The 26091-nt window shown below is 44.8% G+C and overlaps 1 protein-coding gene across 1 annotated transcript in view; it reads left to right on the top strand.

The window, feature by feature from the left end:
• LOC126413243 (uncharacterized) overlaps positions 1-26091 on the top strand; it is a 161767-nt gene that overhangs the window by 58214 nt on the left and 77462 nt on the right. Inside the window, exons 2-3 of the mRNA XM_050083143.1 lie at positions 4878-5097; positions 23358-23601. Coding sequence (XP_049939100.1) covers positions 4878-5097; positions 23358-23601 — 464 coding nt within the window. The remainder of the gene's footprint in view (positions 1-4877; positions 5098-23357; positions 23602-26091) is intronic.

The following is a 26091-nucleotide window of genomic DNA, read 5'->3' as shown; positions in this document are numbered from 1 at the left end:
TGTTATTCAATCTGTATATTGAGCAAGCAGTAAAGGAAACAAAAGAAAAATTCGGAGTAGGTATTAAAATCCAGGGAGAAGAAATTAAAACTTTGAGGTTCGCCGATGACATTGTAATTCTGACAGAGACAGGAAAGGATTTGGAAGAGCAGTTGAACAGAATGGACAGTGTCTTGAAAGGAGGATATAAGATGAACATCAACAAAAGCAAAACGAAGATAATGGAATGTAGTCGAATTAAGTCGGGTGATGCTGAGGGAATTAGATTAGGAAATGAGACACTTAAAGTAGTAAAGGAGTTTTGCTATTTGGGGAGCAAAATAACTGATGATGGTCGAAGTAGGGAGGATATAAAATGTAGACTGGCAATGGCAAGGAAAGCGTTTCTGAAGAAGAGAAATCCGTTAACATCGAGTATAGATTTAAGTGTCAGGAAGTCGTTTCTGAAAGTATTTGTACAGAGTGTAGCCATGTATGTAAGTGAAACATGGACGATGAATAGTTTGGACAAGAAGAGAGTAGAAGCTTTCGAAATGTGGCGCTACAGAAGAATGTTGAAGATTAGGTGGGGAGAAAACCTAACTAATGAGAAGGTATTGAATAGGACTGGGGAGAAGAGAAGTTTGTGGCACAAGTTGACTAGAAGAAGGGATCGGTTGGTAGTACATGTTCTAAGGCATCAAGGGATCACAAATTTAGCATTGGAGGGCAGCGTGGAGGGTACATTAAGCAGATTCAGAAGGATGTAGGTTGCAGTAGGCACTGGGAGATGAAGAAGCTTGCACGGCATAGAGCAACATGGAGATCTGCATCAAACCAGTCTCAGGACTGAAGACCACAACAACAGCAACAATGTAGATGTACTGTAGATGGCTTAGTGGCTAGAACATTTGTCTAGTAAACAGGATACCCGGGTTCGAATCCCGGTCCAGCACAAACTTTCAACTTTGTCGACTGGTTTCAATTAATACCCGCTAGCAGCCAAGGTTGTAATTCCTTTCTGTCTTAATCTGCCCTTCGTCAAAGTAGCTTATAGCGGCGGGACTTCCCGATCTGCGGCCCCTACAGGCCCTGGGGTGGTTTCCCGTTCGCCTCTGCTCCGCCTGCTTACCTCCCTCTCCCCTGTCACACGCCCGCAACGCCGCCATGCGGAGATGGGGCTCGCTGTGGGCGGTGGCCGTTATCCACACAAAGTTCTCATCGTCAGTCACTGTGGTCAACAAACTTATTTTTACAATGAGCGCAGTTACCTACGAACTCACCCACCTTGCTGTTCAATGCTGAACAAGGCCAGGGCTGGTGAGTTTTGTGTCGGAATAGCAGACCAGCAGTTATGGTCATCGCCCACAAGTCTGTCAGTGGAATCAGCTGTCGTCCTAAAAACATGTAGCAGATTTGTGCACGTTGTTGTTGTTTTTGTGGCCCTCAGTTCAGAGACAGGTTTGATGCAGTTCTCCATGTACTCTATCCTGTGCAAGCTTCTTCATCTCCGAGTAACTACTGCAACATACATCCTTCTGAATCTGCTTAGTGTATTCATCTCTTGGTCTCCGATTTTTACCCTGCACTCTTCCTTCCGATACTAAATTGGTGATCCCTTGATGCCTCAGTACGTGTCCTACCAACCGATCTCTTCTTTAAATCAACCTGTGCCACAAATTCCTCTTTTCCCCAATTCTATTCAGTACCTCCTCATTAGTTACGTGGTCTACCCGTTTAATCTTCAACAAGCTTCTATTCCCTTTCTGTGGAAACTGTTTATCGTCCATGTTTCACTTCCATACAAGGCTGCACTTCATACAAATACTTTTAGAAGAGACTTCCTGACACTTAAACCTATACACGATGTTAACAAATTTCTCTTCTTCAGAAACACTTTCCTTGTCATAGCCACTCTACATTTTATATCCTCTCTATTTCGACCATCATCAGCTATTTTGCTCCCCAAAGGGCAAAACTCATTTACTACTTAAGTGTCTCATTTCCTAATCTAATTCCCTCAGCATCACCTGACTTAATTCAACTACATTCAATTATCCTCGTTTTGATTTTGTTGATGTTCACTTAATATCCTCCTTTCAAGACACTGCCCATTCCATTCAACTGCTCTTTCAGGTTCTTTGCTGTCTCTGATAGAATTTGAATGTCATCGGCAAACCACAAAGTTTTTGTTTCTTCACCATGGGTTTTAATTCCTACTTTTTAATTCCTACTTTTTGCTTTACTAGTTGTTCAATGCAGTGATTGAATAACAGCGCTGATAGGCTACAACCCTGTCTCACTCCCTTCCCAACCACTGCTTTCCTTTCATGCCCCTCGACTCTTATAACTGCCACCTGTTTTGTGTACAAATTGTAAATAGCGTTTCGCTCGCTGTGTTTGACGCTTGCCACCTTCAAAATTTGAAAGAGAGTATTCCAGTCAAAATTGTCAAAAGCTTTCTCTAAGTCTACAAAAGCTAGAAACGTAGGTTTGCCTTTCCTTAATCTACCTTCTAAGATAAGTCGTAGAGTCAGTATAGCCTCAGATGTTCCAGCATTTCTATGGAATCCAGACTGATCTTCCCCGAGGTATGCTTCCACCAGTTTTTCCATTCGTCTGCAAAGAATTCGCGTTAGTATTTTGCAACTGTGATTTATTAAACTGATAGTTCGGTAAGTTTCACACCTGTCAACACATGCTTTCTTTGGGCTTGGAATTACTATATTCTTCTTGAAATCTGAGGGTATTTCGCCTGTCTCATACATCTTGCCCACCAGATGGAAGAGTTTGATCATGGCTCCCAGGGCTATCACTAATTCTAAAAGAGTGTTGTCTACTCCCAGGACCTTGTTTCGACTTAGGTCTTTCAGTGCTGTGTGAAATTCTCCACGCAGTATCATATCGAGACGTGGCATGAGCCGCCTCTCATATTTCTATCTTACTCTGAGTAATTCAATTTTTCTCTCTAATTGCATGTGGTGAAAAGTTGCTTTTCCTTCACACGCAGACTTCACACGCAGCATCTCTCGTTACCCGGTTGGTCCAGTGACAGGCGGGTAATGCTGATCTTGAAAGGGTTAAGCCGGCGGGTGTGAGGGAGTCAAGTGGATGCTTACCAGACGCCGACATTGTCATAAGTGCGGGAGCGACACGCCCACAGGGGCCTGACGGGGCGGCTGGGCTAGAGATTCCGTTACTTCGCAGAAACTTAGTGAAAACACTTTCTGGCGAGCTACCAGCGAGGTGTGGGAATGACTTGTGTTCCCAGACGGTCTTGGTGGGCAAATTCCCGCATTTTCTGCAAAATCAAAACTGTGATTGGCTTGTTCAAGGAATAGCTCCTTGACGTAGCAAAATCGGCGCGGAAATTGGCGCCAAGTATCTCCATTGGTGGAATAGTAGTGCGTCGGCAATAGAGTGGAATTTTCCGCCGGTTTTCGAGTTGCTGATTGGAACGTTTAACCACGGCCACTTTCGTGTGGGCGGGAATGTTCTGTGTTCGGCTTGTACAGGTGCTCTTGAGAGGGTGGGCACTCACTGCTCTGGACAGCCTGCCTTCCGTTGGCTGTCTAATATACTTTCATTTAATTGTAACTTTTGACGAAGTTGCTGAAGTTTCGACTTCAATGTAACTTTCCGAGTACTGTTGGCAATTGAGCGTTCTGCGTACAAGCGGACTATGTTGTCCGTCTTGGGCAGTTTTGGCTAAAGTTGACTGTATCGGAGTTACTGTGTGACTTTGCTTGCTAAAATGAATCACTGTATCGTCAGTGATTGTGTGGCAAGCCTTCTTCGTCTCCCTCAGAGGCGCATTTGTATTGATAGGAAGTCTTTAGTCTGGAACAACCAGACCAGGATAATTTGTTTCGGGCTATACTCGCGATATTATCGTCACCACGACTGGACTTCGAAGCAACCAGCCATAGCTTGCAGTACGCCAGATCGTGTCCTTGCAGCTAAGAAGACAGCTTGGTAATGTATGTCCGTAGCACGGGCAGGTTAGGGAATTTTACTAGGTGATAATCAGAGCTCAGCAGAGCGCGCCTGTTCCCGTCTTTTCTTACGTGGTTCTGTCTTGGGTCTTCATTGTCTAAGTTCTCACTACTGTAGCAGCAATCAATGTTGGGTTGGCTGGGTGTTTCTCTTAAGATTTGAGTTGCAAGGAATTGGCTCCACATACCACTTAATCATAAATGTCGCAAGCTAGTTTACGGACAACTTCACCTTCACAGCATTTATTTGAGTATCCAATTTGACGTATTGCAAATGTTTCCCATGTTGTGTTTATTATTTTGAGTTTAGTCATAATAAATCCAATTGTTATTTTGGACAGATCTTTCCTTCTGTAGATCGGTAGAGCAACCCTTTCATTTCTCACCACGTTAATGAAATTTATTTATCAAATTAATTTCTATCAAATTAAATTATTGCAGGTGCCAAACTCTTTTCTACTCCACTTCCAGGGTCGATTAGAGTCAGTTCGCGTTTCTGCTTAATCCATGTGCAACAGCAAAAGTCGGAGTTAGAATAGGGGGGGGGGGGGGGCTTAGAGCATCATTTTCATATGAAGATTCTAGAAGAATTTTGTGTTAAATACACTGCTAGCCCGGGCACCTCGCAATATCTCCCGTTTCATCTTCATCTACGTCCTCTACCATTTCCATAATATTGCCCTTAAGCAGCACATCGCCCTTTTTCAGACCCTCTATACACTCTTTCCACCTTTCTGCTTTTCCACCTTTGCTCAGAACTGGTTTTCCCGCATAAAACGGACGAATAACTTCCTGTGACGCCAGTGCGTGGGCAGCTGGCCCCTCTCGCAGCAGAAAGGAAGACGGCCGCACTGCGGACGACAGACGCCGCCGCATTTACTGCGGTTTACTCGTCCCGCGCAGAGGCTGCCGCCGCGCACGTCGCTAGGCTGCACTCAGCCCAGCCCCCGCTGGCCTTGCCCCGCGATGCACCCCGCCGTGGCGCTGCTCGGTCTGCTGCTGGCCAACGACACCGCGCTCCTCGACTGCGTCTGCAGCCGCATCAACGATGCCTTCGAACTCAGCGGCCTAGAGCCGCTCTCTAGCGGCGAACAAGTGATGCACAGGCGGTTCTGTAGTGAGGGTGAGCACCTCTACATCTACATTGTTGTTGTTGCGGTCTTCAGTCCTGAGACTGGTTTGCTGCAGCTCTCCATGCTACCCTATCCTGTGCAAGGTTCTTCAGCTCCAAGTACTTACTGCAACCTACATCCTTCTAAATCTCCTTAGTGCATTCATCTCTTGGTCTCCCTCCACGATTTTTACCCTCCACGCTGCCCTCCAATGCTAAATTTGTGATCCCTTGATGCCTCAGAAGATGTCCTACTAACCGGTCCCTTCTTTTTGTCAAGTTGTGCCACAAACTCCTCTTCTCCCCAATTCTATTCAATACTTCATCATTAGTTATGTAATCTACCCATCTAATCTTCAGCATTCTTCTGTAGCACCACATTTCGAAAGCTTCTATTCTCTTTTTGTCCAAACTATTTGTCGTCCATGTTTCACTACCATACATGGCTACACTCCATACAAATACTTTCAGAAACGACTTCCTGACACTTAAATCTATACTCGATGTCAACAAATTTCTCTTCTTCAGAAATAATTTCCTTGCCATTGCCAGTCTACATTTTATATCCTCCCTACTTCGACCATCATCAGTTATTTTGCTCCCCAAATAGCAAAACTTCTTTACTACTTTAAGTCTCTCTTTTCCTAATCTAATTCGACTACATTACATTATCCTCGTTTCGCTTTTGTTTATGTTCATCTTATATCCTCCTTTCAAGACACTGTCCATTCCGTTCAACTGCTCTTCCAAGTCCTTTGCTGTCTCTCATAGAATTACAATGTCATCGCAAACCTCAAAGTTTTAATTTCTTCTCCCTGGATTTTAATACCTACTCCAAATTCTTCTTTTGTTTCCTTTACTGCTTGCTCAATATACAAATTGAATAACATCGGGGAGAGGCTACAACCCTGTCTCACCCCTTCCCAACCACTGCTTCCCTTTCATGCCCCAAGACTCTTATAACTACCATCTGGTTTCTGTACAAATTGTAAATAGCCTTTCGATCCCTGTATTTGACCCCTGCCATCTTTAGAATTTGAAAGAGAGTATTCCAGTTAACATTGTCAAAAGCTTTCTCTAAGTCTACAAATGCTAGAAACGTAGGTTTGCCGTTCCTTAATCTTTCTTCTAAGATAAGTCGTAAGATCAGTATTACCTCACGTGTTCCAGTACTTCTACGGAATCCAAACTGATCTTCCCCGAGGTCGGCTTCTACCAGTTTTTCCATTCATCTGTAAAGAATTCGTGTTAGTGTTTTGCAGCTGTGACTTATTCAACTGATAGTTCGGTAATTTTCACATCTGTCAACACCTGCTTTCCGTGGGATTGGAATTATTACGTTCTTCTTGAAGTCTGAGGGTATTTCGCCTGTCTCATACGTCTTGCTCACCAGATGGTAGAGTTTTGTCAGGACTGGCTCTCCCAAGTACGTCAGTAGTTCTAATGGAATGTTGTCTACTCCCGGGGCCTTGTTTCGACTCAGGTCTTTCAGTGCTCTGTCCAACTCTTAACGCAGTATCGTATCTCCCATTTCATCTTGATCTACATCCTCTCCCATTTCCATAATATTGTCCTCGAGTACATCGCCCTTGTATAGACATACATGCTCCGCAATCCACCATAAGGTGCGTGGTGGAGGGAACCTCGTACCACAACTAGCATCTTATCTCCCTGTTCCACTCCCAAACAGAACGATGGAAAAATGTCTGCCTATATGCCTCTGTACGAGCCCTAATCTCTCTTATCTTATCTTTGTGGTCTTTCCGCGAAATATAAGTTGGCTGCAGTAAAATTGTACTGCAGTCAGCCTCAAATGCTGGTTCTCTAAATTTCCTCAGTAGCGAATCACGAAAAGAACACCTCCTTTCCTCTAGAGACTCCCACCCGAGTTCCTGAAACATTTCCGTAACACTCGCGTGATGATCAAACCTACCAGTAACAAATCTACCAGCCCGCCTCTGAATTGCTTCTGTGTCCTCCCTCAATCCAACCTGATAGGGATCCCAAACTCTCGACCAGTACTCAAGAATAGGTCGTGTTAGTGTTTTGTAAGAGGTCTCCTTTACAGATGAACCGCATCTTCCTAAAATTCTACCAATGAACGGAAGACGACTTTCCGCCTTCCCCACAGCTGCCATTACATGCTTGTCCCACTTCATATCGCTCTGCAATGTTACGCCCAAATATTTAATCGACGTGACTGCGTCAAGCGCTACACTACTAATTGAGTATTCAAACATTACAGGATTCTTTTTCCTATTCATCTGCATTAATTTACATTTATCTATATTTAGAGTTAGCTGGCAATCTCTACACCAATCACAAATCCTGTCCAAGTCATCTTCTATCCTCCCACAGTCACTCAACGACGACACCTTTCCGTACACCACAGCATCATCAGCAAACAGCTGCACATTACTACCCACCCAGTCCAAAAGATTATTTATGTAGATAGAAAACAAAAGCGGATCTACCACACTTCTCTGGGGCACTCCAGATGATACCCTCACCTCCGATGAACAAATACTTCAAATGGCTCTGAGCACTATGCGACTTAACTTCTGAGGTCATCAGTCGCCTAGAACATAGAACTAATTAAACCTAACTAACCTAAGGACATCACACACATCCATTCCCGAGGCAGGATTCGAACCTGCGACCGTAGCGGTCGCTCGGCTCGAGACTGTAGCGCCTAGAACCGCACGGCCACTCCGGCCGGCTCCGATGAACACTCACCATCGAGGACAACGTAATGGTTTCTATTTGTTAAGAATTCTTCGAGACACTCAGATATTTGGGAACCAATCCCATATGCTCGTACCTTAGTTAGGAGTCTGCAGTGGGGCACCGACTCAAACGCGTTCCGGAAGTCAAGGAATAAGGCATCCGTCTGATACCCTTCATCCATGGTTCGCAAGATATCATGTGAAAAAAGGGCGAGTTGCGTTTCGCAAGAGCGATGCTTTCTAAGGCCGTGCTGAATCATGGACAGGAATTCTCTGTCTCTAGGAAATTCATTATATTCGAACTGAGAATATGTTCGAGAATCCTGCAACAAACTGATGTTAAGAATATTGGTCTGTAAATTTGATGATCCGTCCTCCTACCCTTCTTATATACAAGCTTCACCTGCGCTTTTTTCCAGTAGCTAGGGACTTTACGCTGGGCAAGAGATTCCCGATAAATGCAAGCTAAGTAAGGAGCCAATGCAGTAGAGTACTCTCTGTAAAACCGAATTGGAATCCCATCAGGACCTGGCGATTTATTTATTTTCAACCCATTCAGCTGCTTCACAACCCCAGGGATGTCTATCACTATGTCCTCCATACGGGAATCTGTACGAGACTCCAACGGCGGTATGTTTGTACGATCCTCCTGCGTGAAAGATTTCTCAAATGCTAAATTTAAAATTTCAGCTTTTGTTTTGCTGTCTTCCGTTGCCAGGCTAGACTGATCAGTGAGTGACTGGATGGCAGCTTTCGACCCGCTTATCGATTTTACGTAAGACCAGAATTTCCTTGGGTTTTCAAAAGATCTTTTGCTAAGGTATGACGGTGGTAGTGGTTGTATGCTTCGCGCATCGCTCTTTATACAGCAGCACGAATCTCTACTAACTTTTGCCTGTCCTCATTCTCCCGATCTTTCTTGTACCGCGAGTGCAACTGTCTTTGCTTGCTGAGCATTCTCCGAATTGCGCTGTTAAACCACGGTGGGTCTTTTCCGTCCGTAACCCACTTTTTCGGCACATACTTCTCCAATGAGTGATTTACCAGTACTGTACGTCTGCGCACAGTACGGATTCGCACACCTGTGCAGTTTTGAACTACTGAGGAGCAGCATTGTTTCCACGTACTGTGACAGAGACAGATGAAACGTTCTAAGGCTGTCAAAGGGGCACTACACTACGTGATCGACAGTATCCGGACATCCCCAAAAACATTTTTTCGTATTAGATGCATTGTGCAGCCACCTGCTTACAGGTACTCCGTATCAGCGACCTCATTAGACATCGTGAGAGAGCAGAATGGGGTGCTCTGCGGAACTCACGGACTTTGAACATGGTCAGGTGATTGGGTGTCACTCTTATCATACGTCTGTACGCGAGACTTCCTCACTCCTAAACTTCCCTAGGTCCACTGATAGTGAAGTGGAAATGTGAAGTAACACGTACAACACAGGTGGACCTCGTCTGTTGACTGACAGAGACCGCCGTCAATTGAAGACGGTCGTTATGTGAAGTAGGCACACATCTATCCTGACCGTCACACAGGAGTTCCAAACTGCATCACGATCCACTGCAAGGGGTTGGGTTGTTTCGGGGAGAAGACCAGACAGCGAGGTCATCGGTCTCATCGGATTAGGGAAGGACGGGAAAGGAAGTCGGCTGTGCCCTTTCAAAAGAACCATTCCGGCATTTGCCTAGAGCGATTTAGGGAAATCACGGAAAACCTAAATCAGGATGGCCGGACGTCGTCCTCCCCAATGCGAGCCCAGCGTGTGTCCACTGCAAGTACTATGACAGTTAGGAGGGAGGTGAGAAAACTTGGGTTTCATGGTCGACTGCTCAAAAGCCACACATCACGCTAGTAAATGCCAAACGATGCCTTGCTTGGAATAAGGAGAGTAAAGAGTGGACGATTGAACAGTGGAAAAACGTTGTGTGGAGTGTCGAATCACGGTATACAATGTGCCGATCCGATGGCAGGGTGTGGGTATGGCGAATGGCCGGCGAACGTCATCTGCCAGCGTGTGTAGTGCCAACAGTAAAATTCGGAGGCGGTGGTGTTATGGTGTGGTCGCGTTTCTCATGGAGGGAGCTTGCACCCCTTTTTGTTTTGCGTGGCAATATCACAGCACAGGCCTCCATTGATGTTTTAAGAACCTTTTGTTTTCGCACTGTTGAAGAGCAATTCGGGTACGGCGACTGCGTCTTTCAACATGATCGAGCACCTGTTCATAATGCACGGCCTGTGGCGGAGTTGTTACACAATAACATCGCTGTAATGGACTGACCTCGAGAGAGTCCTGACCTGAATCCTATAGAACACCTTTGGAATGTTTTGGAACGCCGACTTCGTGCCAGGCCTCGCTGACCAACATCGATACCTCATCCCCGTGCAGCACTCCGTGTGGAGAATGGACTGCCATTCCCCAAGAAACGTTCCAGCACGTGACTGAACGTATGCCTGCGAGTGTGGAAGCTGTCATCAAGGCTAAGTGTAGACCAACACCATACTGAATTCCAGCATTACCGATGGAGGGCGCCACGAACTTGTAAGTCATTTTCAGCCAGGTTTCTGGATACTTTTGATCACATAGTGTATGTTTCGTAGGGGGAAACTGCTCTTAATTTTCAAATTTTTATATGAATATACTTTGCGCAGCCTTTTGCGATTGAGAAGACATCGTGAAGTACGATTGGGAAAGGCTGTAAATTAACCGTCTATGCCCCTTTATTGAGTCCGGGTGTGTGAGAACAGGTTGAACAGAGAGATTGTCAATACACTGTCAAATGGTTCAAATGGCTCTGAGCACTACGGGACTTAACTTCTGAGGTCATCAGTCCCCTAGAACTTAGAACTACTTAAACCTAACTAACCTAACGACAGCATACACATCCATGCCCGAGGCAGGATTCGAACCTGCGACCGTAGCGGTCGCACGGTTCCAAACTGTAGCGCCTAGAACCGCTTGGCCACACCGGCCGGCAATACACTGACAGAAGAAAAATCGCACCACCAAATAATAATTACTGTATAGTAATGAACTTTATGGGCTGCTTTGGTAACATATTTCAGAGATTAACACTGCAAGATCACAGGCTGATTTAAGTGCGAGATAAGCCCGTCGCAAATGTGAAGGGAAAGTACACTAATGTCCAGTGTAAGTTCCAAAATGTTGACTGAAAGCATGTAAACGTGCATGCAATGTGTTGTACAGGTCCCGGGTGTCAATTTGTGGGATGGAGATCCTTGTCTGTGAAACGTCCCCTTAGAAAAATTATAAATGACTGTGCTTAACCTGACACACAATATTTTTACCGCAACGTAATCTGACTTTGAAAAATCCCTACAGAAGAATGGCCTTGACTAACAGTAACCTATACCCTTCATGAATCACTTACCTCACAAAAATCTTCGTTACTCGAACTACTGCAATACAGCGTGCGCCAATACTGCCAGCTGAATAAAAGATTCTAACTAGTGAAGGCACTAACTACTGATAGGCATAGTCAGCAAATGAAAGATTTTGATAAAGAACAAACAATGTATTTACCTTAATAGTGTTCAAAAGTCATAATATATATATATCAGTTCATGGCATACAGTCTTACAAATTTACTGCCTCTGATGGACACACGTCCAGATCATCCGCTTTCAAAACTCCGCCATCTCTCTCCCCACATCCACCACTGCTGGCGGCTCACCTCCAACCGCGCAACGCTACGCGCTGTTAATAGCCAACTGCCCAACACTAGAATAGCGACTATTTCAACAATGCCCACCAGCCACAGACTGCACACAGCACAGCCAGTGATTTTCATACAGAGCGCTACGTGGCGTTACCAATATAAAAACCTAAACAGCCTACTTACATCTGTTACACTGGGTCGGTCAATAACTGCTGGTTGTGGATATCACTGCATCTGTCGTCCAATGATGTCTCATATGTGCTCGATCACAGACAGATCGGTGATGGAGCAGGCTAAAGCAACATGTCTATACTCTGTAGAGCGTATTGGGCTACAATAGGTGTATGTGGTAGAGCGTTATCCTGTTGGAAAACACCCCCTGGAATGCTGTTCATGAATGGCACCACAACAGATCGAATCACCGGACTGAATACAAATTTGCGGCCAGAGTTCGTGGGATAACGACGAGAGTGCTCCTGCTGTCACACGAAATCGCACTCCAGACAATGGCTCCAAGTATATGTCTATTGTGCCTACCACGCAGACAGGTTGCTTGCAGGTCTTCAGCTGGCGAAGTCCTAAACAAAACACGGCCATCACTGGCACCGACTGGGACAAGAAGCTCTCATGAGAAAACACAACAGACCCCAACCTGCCGTCCAATGAGCTCTCCCTTGACACTAATTAAGTCGCAAATGGCGGTGGCTTGGGTTCAGTGGAGTGCACGTTACAAGGCGGCTGGCTCGCAGCTGTTCTTGAAGCAACCGGTTCCTAACAGTTCGTTGTGTCACTGTGGAGCCAACTGCTGCTCAGACTCCTGGTGCAGACGCCGAAGACGATGGTCGTCCCTCTTGATACTGCCGCGTGCCTGTCTGGAGCTCAATCTTCTTGTGACTGTACGTTTTCGTGACCACCGCTGTTAGGAATAATGCACAGTGAGTACTTTCCAGCTAAGTCTTTTTGCAGTATCACAGACGGAACATCGAGCTTCGCGTAGCATTAACCATACAGCCTCATTGAAACTCAGTAAGACGTTGATAATGGCATCTTTGTCTCCTTAAAGGCATTCTTGCCGGCCGCTGTGACCGAGCGGATCTAGGCGCTTCAGTCCGGAACCGCGCTGCTGCTACGGTCGCAGGTTCGAATCCTGCCTCGGGCATGGATGTGTGTGATGTCCTTAGGTTTAAGTAGTTCTGAGTTCTAGGGGACAGATGACCTCAGATATTAAGTCCTATAGTGCTCAGAGCCATTTGAACCATTTTTGAAAGGCATTCTTGACTAACATCAATTCATCACACCCAATAGCAGAGGTAACTAACGTTACTAGCGCCACGCTTATGCGACTGTGGCGCAATCTGAAAAGACACCATCTTTCAGACGCAGAAACACACCTGTCGGCTTTCGTTTATAATGCACAACTCCTTCTTTGTGTTGGTATTTTCTTTTCCGCCAGTGTATTGGTGATCCTTCTACTTCAGTATATTAGCTACTTTCCATATATACAAAAATATACGAGCTAACATGCACCAAATGCAAACTCATAGCGACTCCAGTTTTTCAATCCAAACTTTTGGAAATTCTTGCAGTAGGTTAGTAAATTCTGAAATAGCACAATAACTACGACCATAAGTGAAATCACCAACTATACTCTGCAAACGACTGTGAGATGCATGGCGGGGGATACGTCCCATTGTACCAGTTATTAGGGCTTTTTCCTGTTCGATTCGCGCATGGGGCACGGGAAGCAAGATTGTTTGAATCCGTGCAGTAATTATTCTAATCTTATCCTCTCTATACCCCTGTGAGCGATACGTAGGGAGCTGTAGTATTTCACTACAGTAATCATTTAAAGCTGGCTCTTAATAGACTTTCTCAATTTATTTTACGTTTGTCTTCAGGAGTGTGCCAATTCAGTTCGTTCAGTATTCTGTGGCACTGTCCCACGGCTTGAACAAAGCTGTGCTGCCCTTCTCTGTATACGTTCAATATCCTCTGTTAATAGCATCTGCTACGGGTGCGACAAACTTGAGCAATGTCCTAGAACCGTCCTCACATGTGATTTGTAAGCAATCCCTTTCGTAGACTGATTGCACTTCCCCAGTATTCTACAAATGGACTGAAGTCTGCCACCTCCATTTCCCACGACTGAACCTATGTGATCATTCCATTTCGTAACCGTACAAAATGTTACACCCAGGTGTTTGCATGAGTTGGCCGATTCCCATAGTGACTCAGTGATATTTTAGTCATACGATATTACGTTTTTTTCGTTTTGGGAAGGGCAACATCTTACATTTCTGAATATTTAGAGCAAGTTACCAATCTCTGTACCACGTTGAAAGCTTATCGAGATTTGACTCAATATTTATGCAGCTTCTCTCAGATAGTACTTCATTAAGGGGGGTAGGACGTCAAACGGGCTGACTTGGAGCAGCAGTGGCACCACAGGACATTTAATTTTCTACTGTCTATACTTTTACAAATAAATTCATAAAACTTTGTCAGTATGACCAGGAACGATTCAGGATTCACACTCATAGCAGTGGAAGTGCAAAAACATAACAAAATAATTTTTTTTTAGATATGAAGTTTCATCATTTTTTCACTTACTGTTGGCTGCATTTGTTGCTATAGGTACATTTTTCTTCACAAGTAATAGAGATTCTTTGATGAATTTTGCACAGCATACAAACCATACTTACAGGTGTATGAAATTCTAGAATTTTCCAAATCTATTAAAACTGTGGTAAAATTGAGATAATTAACTACAAAATTTGATTTTTTTTCTAAACATAAAGTTTAAAACGTAACAGCCCATTAATTTTTTCATAAATTAAATAGATTCTAGTGTTTCAGACACCTGTAAGTATGGTTTGTATGCTGTGCAAAATTCATCGAACAGTCTCTCTTACTTATGAAGAAAAGTGTACCTGTAGCAACAAATGCAGCCAATAGTAAGTGAAAAAAATGATGAAATTTCAAATGTAAAAAAAATTATTTTGTTATGTTTTTGAACTTCTGATGCTACAAGTGTGAATCCTGAATCCTTCCTGGTCATGCTGACAAAGTTTTATGAATTTACTTGTGAAAGTATAGACAGTGGAAATTAAAATGTCCTGTGGTGCCTCTCCTGTTCCAAGTCGGCCCGTTTGACGTCCTACCCCACTTAAAGGTAATTGAATCACCTGCAAAAAGCCAGATTTTGCTGTTAATATAGCCTGCAAGGTCGTTAACGTACAACAACAACAACAACACATTTCCACAGGGGCACACCCGAGGTTTCTTCTACATCTGAAGATGACTCTTCATCCAAGATAAGATGCTGCCAATGATTGACAGTTCATCATGAAACTGGAGAGTATGGCGAGTACAGGTATGAGAGAGCGAGAACCAAATTTTGTCACCGAGTGCCTGTTTCTTCAAAATCGTTGGTGAGAGGCGGCAGATGGGCCGCCCACGCAGTGAAGCGAGTGTGTCTGCTGCCCCCCCCCCCCCCTCCTCAAGATACACGGGCGACAAGCAGCGCAGCGGCAGCTGCCCGAAGCGGCGCCCACCCCCCCCCCCCCCCCCCCCCCACTGAACTATAATCCGGGAAATAATTGTTACCGAAAAAAAGAAAGAAAAAAAAAATGGTTCAAATGGCTCTGAGCGCTATGGGTCTTAACTTCTGAGGTCATCAGTCCCCTAGAACTTAGAACTACTTAAACCTAACTAACCTAAGGACATCACACACATCTATGCCCGAGGCAGGATTCGAAGCTGCGACCGTAGCGGTCGCGCGGTTCCAGTCTGTAGCGCCTAGAACCGGTCGGCCACTACGGCCGGCTTGTTACCGACAAATCTGAAATTATGTTAAAATTATGCGCTATATTCGTGTCAATTTACGTGCTCCATTCCATCTATTCTTCTACACAGACAACAGACTGAAAGAAAACAGCGAGTAAGGAAATAAATGCCCAGCCGGCTAGCCGCGCGGCAGACTGGTGTCGAGCTCCAGTGTGGCGGCCAGCCTGTGGATGGTTTGTAAGGCGGTTTGCCATCTGCCTCGGCGAGTGCGGGCTCGCTACCCTTGTTTTCCGCCTCAGTTACACTGTGTCGGCGATTGCTGCGCATACACTGTCTCCACGTGATTGTACACCATAATTACTCTACCACTTGAACATTGGGGTTACACTCGTCTGGTATGAGACGTTCCCAGGGGGGGGGGGGGGGGGGGGGGGGGGTCCACTGGAGGCCAAGCTGCACAGTAAGCCTGGGTTCGGTGTGGGGCGGCGCTGGGGTGGGTGGACTGCTGTGGCCTGTTGTGGAGTTGTGAACCACTGAGGGCGAGACGAAGCCTCTCTGTCATTTCTAGGTCCGCAGTCTACATACACAGTGCACATTGCAAGGAAATAAATGATTACGGTGGCTAGTAGTGTCGATTTAGCCGATAAAACATCGATATATCGATACACTAACATTGTTTCAGTTGAATATCGATATTCACAGCGAGACTGTATTTCACTGATATTGAAATACCAAAAAAAGAGTGTAGCTGTTTTTGTTTCATATTACACTACTGGCCATTAAAGTTGCTACACCACGAAGATGACGTGCTACAGACGCGAAACCCAACCGACAAGAAGAAGATGGCGTGTACCTGTACACGCCATCCAAGCTCTGTTTGACTCAATGCCCAGGCGTATCAAGGCCGTTATTACGGCCAGAGGTAGTTGTTCTGGGTACTGATTTCTGAGGATGTATGCACCCAAATTGCGTGAAAATGTAATCACATGTCAGTTCTAGTATAATATATTTGTCCAATCAATACCCGTTTATTATCTACATTTCTTCTTGGTGTAGCAATTTTAATGGCTAGTGGTGTAGATTTATTTCGCAGAATTCGATAAATATTTGAAGTTGTTCTTTTGAAATTGTGAAGGGGTCTGCCTGCTTTTTTGAGCTTTCATCACGTCCAGTCTTTATCTTTGACTGTGTGAAGCAAGTATAGGTGGCACGAAGGAGAAGTCCGATTGCACTGTACTTGGTGGTGTGAATGGAAAAACGAGTTACCCGATGTGAAGAATAGCAAAAATAATTTTTGGCGCAACTAGTGTGTCACTTGTTCACATCCGCATTCTTCAAAAACAACAGCTGAAAATGATGAATAAAAATCTAAATCACAACATTTGTCCTTGTGGTGGGTGGAGACGTGTGAGGGGAAATGACAAGCTCATGGGCGCTCGGCGATACCAACAGAAACTGCAACTTTTAACTTTACCATCAATTTTGACACTACAACTGCTGGGTCGCTGGCGTTTGCAGAAATGGGAAAAACAGGGAAGTCGACATGGAGTGTTCCAGACAAGTCGATATATGACGAAATCGAACGACGGACCAATGGGATGTCTTTTATTGTGCCACCAAATGGTGTCACCATAGAGTAAATGTCTCTGGAGTGAGCATTCACATGCGCAGAACAGATTTTGTGTTGTCACCATACATTGCCGGCCTGGTCATGTGTTCTCGGGACGTCGTGTGTTTGTTCGACTAGCGCCCAGTACATTTCGAATGTCACTACATCCCTAGTACAGACGGATTCTTTTCGTACGTGTCGTGGATTATTTATATATGTTGCGCGGACATTTTAACAGTATCCATTTGATACCAGGAATAAACCAGCTACGTAACTTTTAAGGGCAAGTGATATTGCATTCTCCTTCTTTGCGATAGGTGTCACAGTTCAGGTGCACTCGATTTTTGGTAGTTTTCGGTACGATACGGCACTTTATAGTATTACAGAGCCTGACGTACATTTTTGCAGTGATAGTCTTGCAAAACGCCTTGACAGTACGCTAGTACTTTTGCAAGTGTCCGAATAATACCGAATTTGACACACATTAGCGATTATATCCCTTCACTCGTCCTTTTTTTCTTCTATTTCTGAGTATTTATTTCTCGTTTTTGCGACCTAAAGCACAATTTTTCATACTGGTGACACATTTGAAGTGTTTATTTAACGCATTTTACGTACTTGCTCCCAGTTTATTAAATACATAGTAGACTGAGTGAGAAGGGGGAAAAAGGCGATCGGAGAATAAATGTACTCTAAAGTAAATGCAGTTGGTCATGTAACAGTCAACCCATATAACACCATTAAGGGAAGTGGAAAGTGACACAAATGAAAGAGTTTGGGAGCATGTTTACCAATATTTTACGCTTCTTAATCAAATGGTGAAGAAAATAAATTGAAGGCAAAGTACACCAAAGAAGATGAATGTGTACTTTGATTAGCTACACTATTGAGTTTTTTATTTGATTTATGCAGGAAATGTATTTAAGCTGAATGCAGAAATTGGTAGTAGGTGCCGTGGAAAATTGAAAATAGTTGGTATAGCACCTACCTTCAGCCACACACGTCCAAATTTCTCTATGTCTAAACAGCCCTCTTGAAAGTGATTTGAACATACTTTGGAATATTTTGTGGGGACAAAATTACTCCTCCTAATTTTCTGCTTCAACACGATACCACAGTTCATCAAGAGTAGTGACTGGTGTATTGTGGCGAGACAGTTGCTCGGCCACCATTGACCAGACGTTTTGAATTGGTGATAGATCTGGAGAATATGCTGGTCAGGGCAGTAGTCGAACGTTTTCTGTACCCAGAAAGGCCAGTACAGGACCTGCAACATGCGGTCGTGCATTATCCCGCTGAAATGTAGGGTTTCGCAGGGATCGAATGAAGGGTAGAGCCACGGGTCGTAACACATCTGAAATGTAACGTCCACAGTTCAAAATGCCGTCAATGCGAACAAGAGGTGACCGAGACGTGTAACCAATGGCGACACCCCATACCATGACGCCGGGTGATACGCCAGTATGGCGATGACGATTACACGCTTCCAATGTGCGTTAACCGCGATGTCGCCAAACACGGATGCGACCATGATGATGCTGTAAACAGAACATGGATTCCATAATGAGATTTTCACTCTGCAGCGGAGTGTGCGCTGATATGAAACTTCCTGGCGGGTCTCGATCCGGCACACAGTTTTAATCTGCCAGGAAGTTTAAGAACATGGATTGATCCGAAAAAATGACGTTTTGCCATTCGTGCATCCAGGTCCGTCGGCGAGTACACCATCGCAGGCGCTCCTGTCTGTGATGCAGCGTCAAGGGTAACCGCAGCCACGGTCTCCGAGCTGATAGTCCGTGCTGCTGCAAACGTCGTCAAACTGCTCGTGCAGGTGGTTGTTGTCTTGCAAACATCCCCATTATATTTTAGTTTACCGAAGGATGAACAACGAGTAATCATTCTCCATGTCCTAGACACACTTAACATGGTCTCCTACTGTAACTTTATAGTAAACAAAAAGGTTTGGACACACATATTATACGAAGACAATTACAGACTCGCACTCTATTGAATTTATCTGTCTCCCGTCTTTCAAATCTATACACATAATCGACAAGTCACTGATAAATGCATGGAGGATAGTATTTGCTGAAACAACTAACCATTCCCTTTCCTGTTCCACTAGCAAATTTACAAGAGGGAGCGATTGTTTGTAAGCTTTTGTACGAGCCGTAATATCTATTATATAGTCATAAAATCGTAGAAAAATAGGTTTACAGAATCAAGCCTTAATTATAATGCGTCTCGAAATTTTTAAACATAGTATCCATGAAAAGTTACTATCCCTCCTTTCACATATTTTTCTTTGCATCCGTAGCAACAACAGTAATTCACCATCGCTATTACACTATCAACAAACGGTGAAAACACAAAAAAAAACTCTTGATATTATAAACTTCAAACTCTGCGGAAAGCACACATGCACCACGAAGTCCCGAAAACACGTGACAATCCTGGTTTAATGTTGACAACATGCGCAGCACGCCAGAACGCAATGCTCACTCCAGAGATATTTTACTCTACTGGTGTCACCATTGCTAGCAAAGTGGCTATCGCCAAGGGTGAACGTGCATCGTCTTCCTGCCAGTTCTCGCTCTAGGGAGGGACAAGCAGGCTGCTAGCTTGTTGGTGTACAGAATATCTAATAACAAATGGCAAAACCCAAAGCAGAACGTACCAGGAACCATTAGCACGAGATCCGGCAGAGGGGAATCATCAACTCAAGGCACCATTTACAGTGTCAGAACTTACTGCAGCCATTTCCAGCCTGAAAATTAACAGAGCTCCTGGTATCGATGAACTTAGAGTCGAGCAAATTAAAAACTTTGGCAGTAATACCCTACAGTGGCTGCTACATTTGATAAACGCATGGGTAGAAAGGCTCCATATTCCAAAGATGTGGAGGAAAGCCCAAGTGGTTGCACTTCTGAAACCAGGAAAGGAGTCTGATGATCCAAAAAACTTCCGACTTGTGTCTCTTTTATGTCACTGTTTTAAGATCTTGGAACGCCTGACGCTAAGTAGCATAGAAATCGTCTTGGAACAACAGATCATCCCACAGCAGGCAGGTTTCCGACCAGGCAAATCGTGCTGCGGTCAAGTCCTTAACTTGACCCAACATATCGAGGATGGGTTTGAGAGGAAAGAGATCACGGGAGTGGCATTCATAGACCTTTCAGCTGCATATGACACTGTAAACCATCGGAGGCTCCTTAGGAAAGTATATAATGTGACAAGAGATTACCATTTAACATCACTGAGGTAATTTCTTGCATAATAGGAGATTTTTCGTCTGTCTCCAGGGCAAGAAGAGCAGGTGGAGAAATCAGAGGAATGGCCTACCTCAGGGAAGTGTCCTCGCCCCAGCTCTGTATAATATATATACAAATGACCAACCCGTGCCAAATCATCACGCGCCAATTTATGTATGCCGATGACACTGCAGTTGCAGCCCAAGGTAACAATTTTATGGATGTAGAGGAGAAATTAACCAGTACCTTGGAAGCTCTCTCCCAGTATTATGAGGCGAACCACCTAAGGCCGAACCCTTCCAAGACTCAGGTCTGTGCATTCCATTTAAAGAACAGGGAGGCAAATCGTGAATTAAATGTAATATGGAGAGGTGAACGTCTCGAGCATTGGAAAACGCTCAAATATCTTGGTGTCACGTTGGATCGCACGCTGACCTATAAACATCATTGTAATGCCACAAGGAAAAAAGTCTCAACTAGAAACAACATCATCAAGAAACTAACCAGCGGATGTGGGGTGTGAAAGCCAAAATTCCTGAGAACTTCAGACCTTGCGCTCAGTGTGTCAGCCGCGGAATACGCCGCTCCAGTATGGTCTGCATCAACACAGGCGAGAAAAGTTGATGTCGCGGTGAATGAAATGGCACGGATTGTTACCGGATGCTTGAGGCCAACCCCAGTGCACAAGATGTACGTAATCATACGTGACATCGCTGCCGAAGCCGAAAAAACCAAGCAAGAAAAGGACATGCGTCACCCTTTATATGGACACCAGCCTGCTGACCGACGGCTTTGTTCGAGGAAGAGTTTCCTGTCACGTTCCCGAGCCCTGGAAGGGTCGGCTGCAGAGAATCGTTTGAAAAGTTGGGAAATCGACCCCCATAAAGATGTAAAAGAAGAACTGGCGCCTGGTGGAGACCTACAATACACAGTCTGGAGAACCCTAAACCGTATGAGGGTAGAAGTGCCAAAGTGCAAGACAAACCTGCAGCAATGGGGTTTCCTAAAAGAGAATGAGAACACTCTCTGTCTGTGGGATTCTGTCCAGGATCCTCAACACCTGCTTATCTGTCCATATTTAGACCAGTCCTGCACAATGAATGACTTATGGGAGGCAAATGACAAGGCCATATTGGCTGCCGATTTTTGGAAGTCTGGTTCCGTACACGGAAAGTAAGTAAGTATAAAAAATCAATTCTTAAATTGACTAAGTCGGGCAGCATATTTACAATGTGCAACCGATATTTTTTTGGCCAGTACGTCGATAATTTTTTCCTGTGAGTATACCGAGATATCGATGTCTATTCAATACATCGACGGTTGATAACGATACTTTCTTAAATATAAATATAACGGGATGCGCAATATTTGTAGAAATACCGACAGTCCCGGTGTCGATGTGGACCGGCGCAGTGAAGGGAAGGCTGTGGGAGCAGTCAGTGGGCAGAGCTGTGGGCGAGCGATGATACAAGTATAGCTATCACAACCGACAGACAAGAATTAATTGGTGAAGTTGTAGACGATGTTTTTCAGAAAATCATTAAGTGGTTCTCTGCAAATGGGCTCTCATTAAACTTTGACAAAACACAGTATACAGGGTGTTACAAAAAGGTACGGCCAAACTTTCAGGAAACATTCCTCACACACAAATAAAGAAAAGATGTTATGTGAACATGTATCCGGAAACGCTTAATTTCCATGTTAGAGCTCATTTTAGTTTCGTCAGTGTGTACTGTACTTCCTCGATTCACTGCCATGATTTCATACGGGATACTCTACCTGTGCTGCTAGAACATGTGCCTTTACAAGTACGACACAACATGTGGTTCATGCACATTTCAGTCGAAGTGTTCGTATGCTTCTCAACAACAGATTCGGTGACCGATGGATTGATAGAGGCGGACCAATTGCACGGCCTCCACGCTCTCCTGACCTCAACCCTCTTGACTTTCATTTATGGGGGCATTTGAAAGCTCTTGTCTACACAACCCTGGTACCAAATGTAGAGACTCTTCGTGCTCGTATTGTGGACGGCTGTGATACAATACGCCATTCTCCAGGGCTGCATCAGCGCATCAGAGATTCCATGCGACGGAGGGTGGATGCATGTATCCTCGCTAACGGAGGACATTTTGAACATTTCCTGTAGCAAAGTGTTTGAAGTCACGCTGGCACGTTCTGTTGCTGTGTGTTTCCATTCTATGATTAATGTGATTTGAAGAGAAGTACTAAAATGAGCTCTAACATGGAAAGTAAGCATTTCCGGACACATGTCCACATAACATATTTTCTTTCTTTGTGTGTGAGGAATGTTTCCTGAAAGTTTGGCCGTACCTTTTTGTAACACCCTGTATACAGTTCCACACAGTAAATGGAATGACCCCATTAATAAATATAGACTTGGATCAGAAATCGGTAGCTAAGGTAGAATATTCAAAATTTCTAGGTGTATGCATTGATGAGGGGTTAAACTGAAAAAAACACACTGAGGATCTGCTGAAACGCTTGAGTTCAGCTACTTATGCTATTAGGGTCATTGCTAATTTTGGCGATATACATCTGAGTAAATTAGCTTACCACGCCTATTTTCATTCTCTGCTTTCGTATGGCATCATATTCTGGGGTAAAAGAGTGTTCATTGCACAAAAGCGTGTAATCTGAATAATTGCTGGAGCTCATCCAAGATCATCCTGGAGACACTTATTTAAAGAGCTAGAAATATTAATTGTAGCCTCACAATATATATATTCACTTATGAAGATTGTTATTAACAATCCGAACGAATTCAAAAGTAATATCAGTGTACATGGCTACAATACTAGGAGAAAGGATGATCTTCACTACTCAAGGTTAAATCTTTGGCTCAGAAGGGGCTAAATTATACTGCCACAAAAGTCTTTGATCACTTACCTAATAGGATCAAAAGTCTGACAGATAGCCATATAGGACTTAAAAATAAATTAAAAGACTTTCTTAATGGTAGCTCCTTCAACTCATTAGATGAATTTTTGGATATAGTAAGTGGGTAACTTCCCAAACTAAAAAAAAAAAAAAAAAAAAAAAAAAAAAAAAAAGTTATTGAGTGTCATGTAATATTTTGTCTAATGTAATATCTTGTATTATTAACCTGACACGTTCCACATCATTACGAAGTGTCGTATTTATGATCTATGGAACAAGTACTAATCTAATCTAATCTGGCGGCGCTGCGCAGGCTGGTCCTTCACGGTGGCGGAGGACTGCCGGGGGCTGGAGCCGCCGCCGGCCTGGCTGGCCGCCGTGGGGCGGCTGCTGCCCCAGGACTGGCTCCGCGGGCCGCCCCCGCCCGCAGGCGGGGGTGGGTGTGGCGGCGCCCTGGAGGGCCTCCGCCGCCTCACCGTCGACGAGCCCTTCGAGTTCGCCACGGCTCTGAGCTGCCGAATCGCTGCCGACTGCGTCCACGCTTGCCCTGTACACGGGTGCGTACGCCTCTGCAGCCCGCAGCCACTAACCTCACACAGTGTCCTCTTCTCAGATTTCTTTTCTATTCTGTCCTTTCAGAGTACGCCGATACAATAGCTCCAAACTTAATGTGGTGTGCGTACTGTAAGACCTTCAGTACACACACCATCAGATTATTTGACTTGTCGCCCTAACGAGGTAGGCGAGTGTCAGCGATATGTCACGTGGTCTTATCGTGGCGTGTTTATCTTCTGCCGCTAGGTCAGACGATAGAAATTCCACTTGCACACTTAGAGTAGCAGATTGACGGTGACCAACTTTAAACAGAACTTGATTAATTTTCATACACATTTATTAAAATAGTAACAAGCATAAAAATTACTTAACTTGGTGCTGGATGCTATTTGCAATTGACAATCTGAAGTTCCGTTGGTATTGGTACGTTAATGTGATTCTCACATATATCTCTGATACTTGACAGAAGTGTCTATATATTTATCTTCATGGCTATCTACAGGAATATGGTAATCTTTTAGGCGCACACTGGATCTTGACTATAGACTGGCACAGACAAATGTAGACTGGTACCGACTGGAGCAGACCAATGCAGACTGGTGCAGACAAATGCAGACTGACTAATCGGACCGAGCGAGGTGGCGCAGTGGTTAGCACACTGGACTCGCATTCGGGAGGACGACGGTTCAATGCCGTCTCCGGCCATCCTGATTTAGGTTTTCCGTGATTTCCCTAAATCGTTTCAGGCGAATGCCGAGATGGTTCCTTTGAAAGGGCACGGCCGATTTCCTTCCCAATCCTTCCCTAACCCGAACTTGCGCTCCGTCTCTAATGACCTCGTTGTCGACGGGAAGTTAAACACTAACCACCACCACCACCACTAATCGGAGGTCTGTACACTCGTTATAATACCTCGCGCATTCATGTATCACTGGGCGAGTGTGATCAGCGAGGAGAAAAGGTTCTACATTAGCAGCAATCTCATTGGCTGCGTTACATATTAATACGCGGATAGGCGAAAGCAGAATTTGGTCCGTCTCTATGGCAGCGCCATCTCGTAGTGCGGAGACGGACGAGCGGTGCACCTGCGCTGTTGTGCTTAGCGGGGCGCGCTCTAGTGGGAAAGTTGTGTACGCCCTGACTACGCGGAACTATGTGCACAACACTTAACAATCACATACAACTGCTCGCTCGACGAAAGATCCGTGCCCAAAGACTGCAGGGTTTCCCCGGTTACACCAGGCAGTGTTCGAGAATGGCAGTAGGAGTAATTCACTAAATTATAGGCGCATATCGTTAACATCGATATGCAGCAGTATTCTGGAAAATATAATCAAATTAACAAACGACGGAGCTCATTCCCCTTGGTACGCAAAGCGGGTCAGAAGACTGTTGCAGAAACAACGAAAAAAGCATGCCAAATTTAAACGAACCCAAGATCTCCAAGACTGGCGATATTTTACAGAAACTTGAATTTAGTGCGGACCTAAACGCGACATACTTATATACACTACTGGTCATTAAAATTGCTACACCAAGAAGAAATGCAGATGATGAACGGGTATTCATTGGACAAATATATTATACTAGAACTGACATGTGATTACATTTTCACGCAATTTGGGTGCATACATCCTGAGAAATCGGTACCCAGAACAACCACCTATGGCCGTAATAACGGCCTTGATACGCCTGGGCATTGAGTCAAACAGAGCTTGGATGGCGTGTACAGGTACAGCTGCCCATGCAGCTACAACACCAGTTCATTAAGAGTAGTGACTGGCGTATTGTGACGAGCCAGTTGCTCGACCACCATTGACCAGACGTTTTCAGTTGGTGAGAGATCTGGAGAATTTTTTGGCCAGGACAGCAGTCGGACATTTTCTGTATCCAGAAAGGCCTGTACAGGACCTGCAACATGCGGTCGTGCATTATCCTGCTGAAATGTAGGGTTTTGCAGGGTGCGAATGAAGGGTAGAGCCACGGCTCTTAACACATCTGAAACGTAACGTCCACTGTTCAAAGTGCCGTCAGTGCAAACAAGAGGTGACCGAGACGTGTAACCAATGGCAGCCCATACCATCACGCCGGTTGATACCCCAGTATGGCGATGACGAATACAGGCTTCCAATATGCGTTCACCGCGATGTCGTCTGACACGGATGCAACCATCATGATGCTGCAAACTGTGGTGTCACCGACAGACACCACACTTGCTAGGTGGTAGCCTTTAAATCGGCCGCGGTCCATTAGTACACGCCCGACTCGCGAGTCACCACCGTCAGTGATTGCAGACCGAGCGCCACCACACGGCAGGTCTAGAGAGACTTACTAGCACTCGCCCCAGTTATACTGCCGACTTTGCCAGAGATGGATCACTGACAACTACGGTCTCATTTGCCGAGACGATAGTTAGCATAGCCTTCAGCTACGTCATTTGCTACGACCTAGCAAGGCGCCATAGCATTTGATATTATTTTATATTGTGGTTA

This window comes from Schistocerca serialis, chromosome 7 (assembly GCF_023864345.2).
Source record: "Schistocerca serialis cubense isolate TAMUIC-IGC-003099 chromosome 7, iqSchSeri2.2, whole genome shotgun sequence".
NCBI lineage: Eukaryota > Metazoa > Arthropoda > Insecta > Orthoptera > Acrididae > Schistocerca > Schistocerca serialis.
Note: the sequence above shows the minus strand (reverse complement) of the source record. Positions and strands in the feature narration are given on the sequence as shown.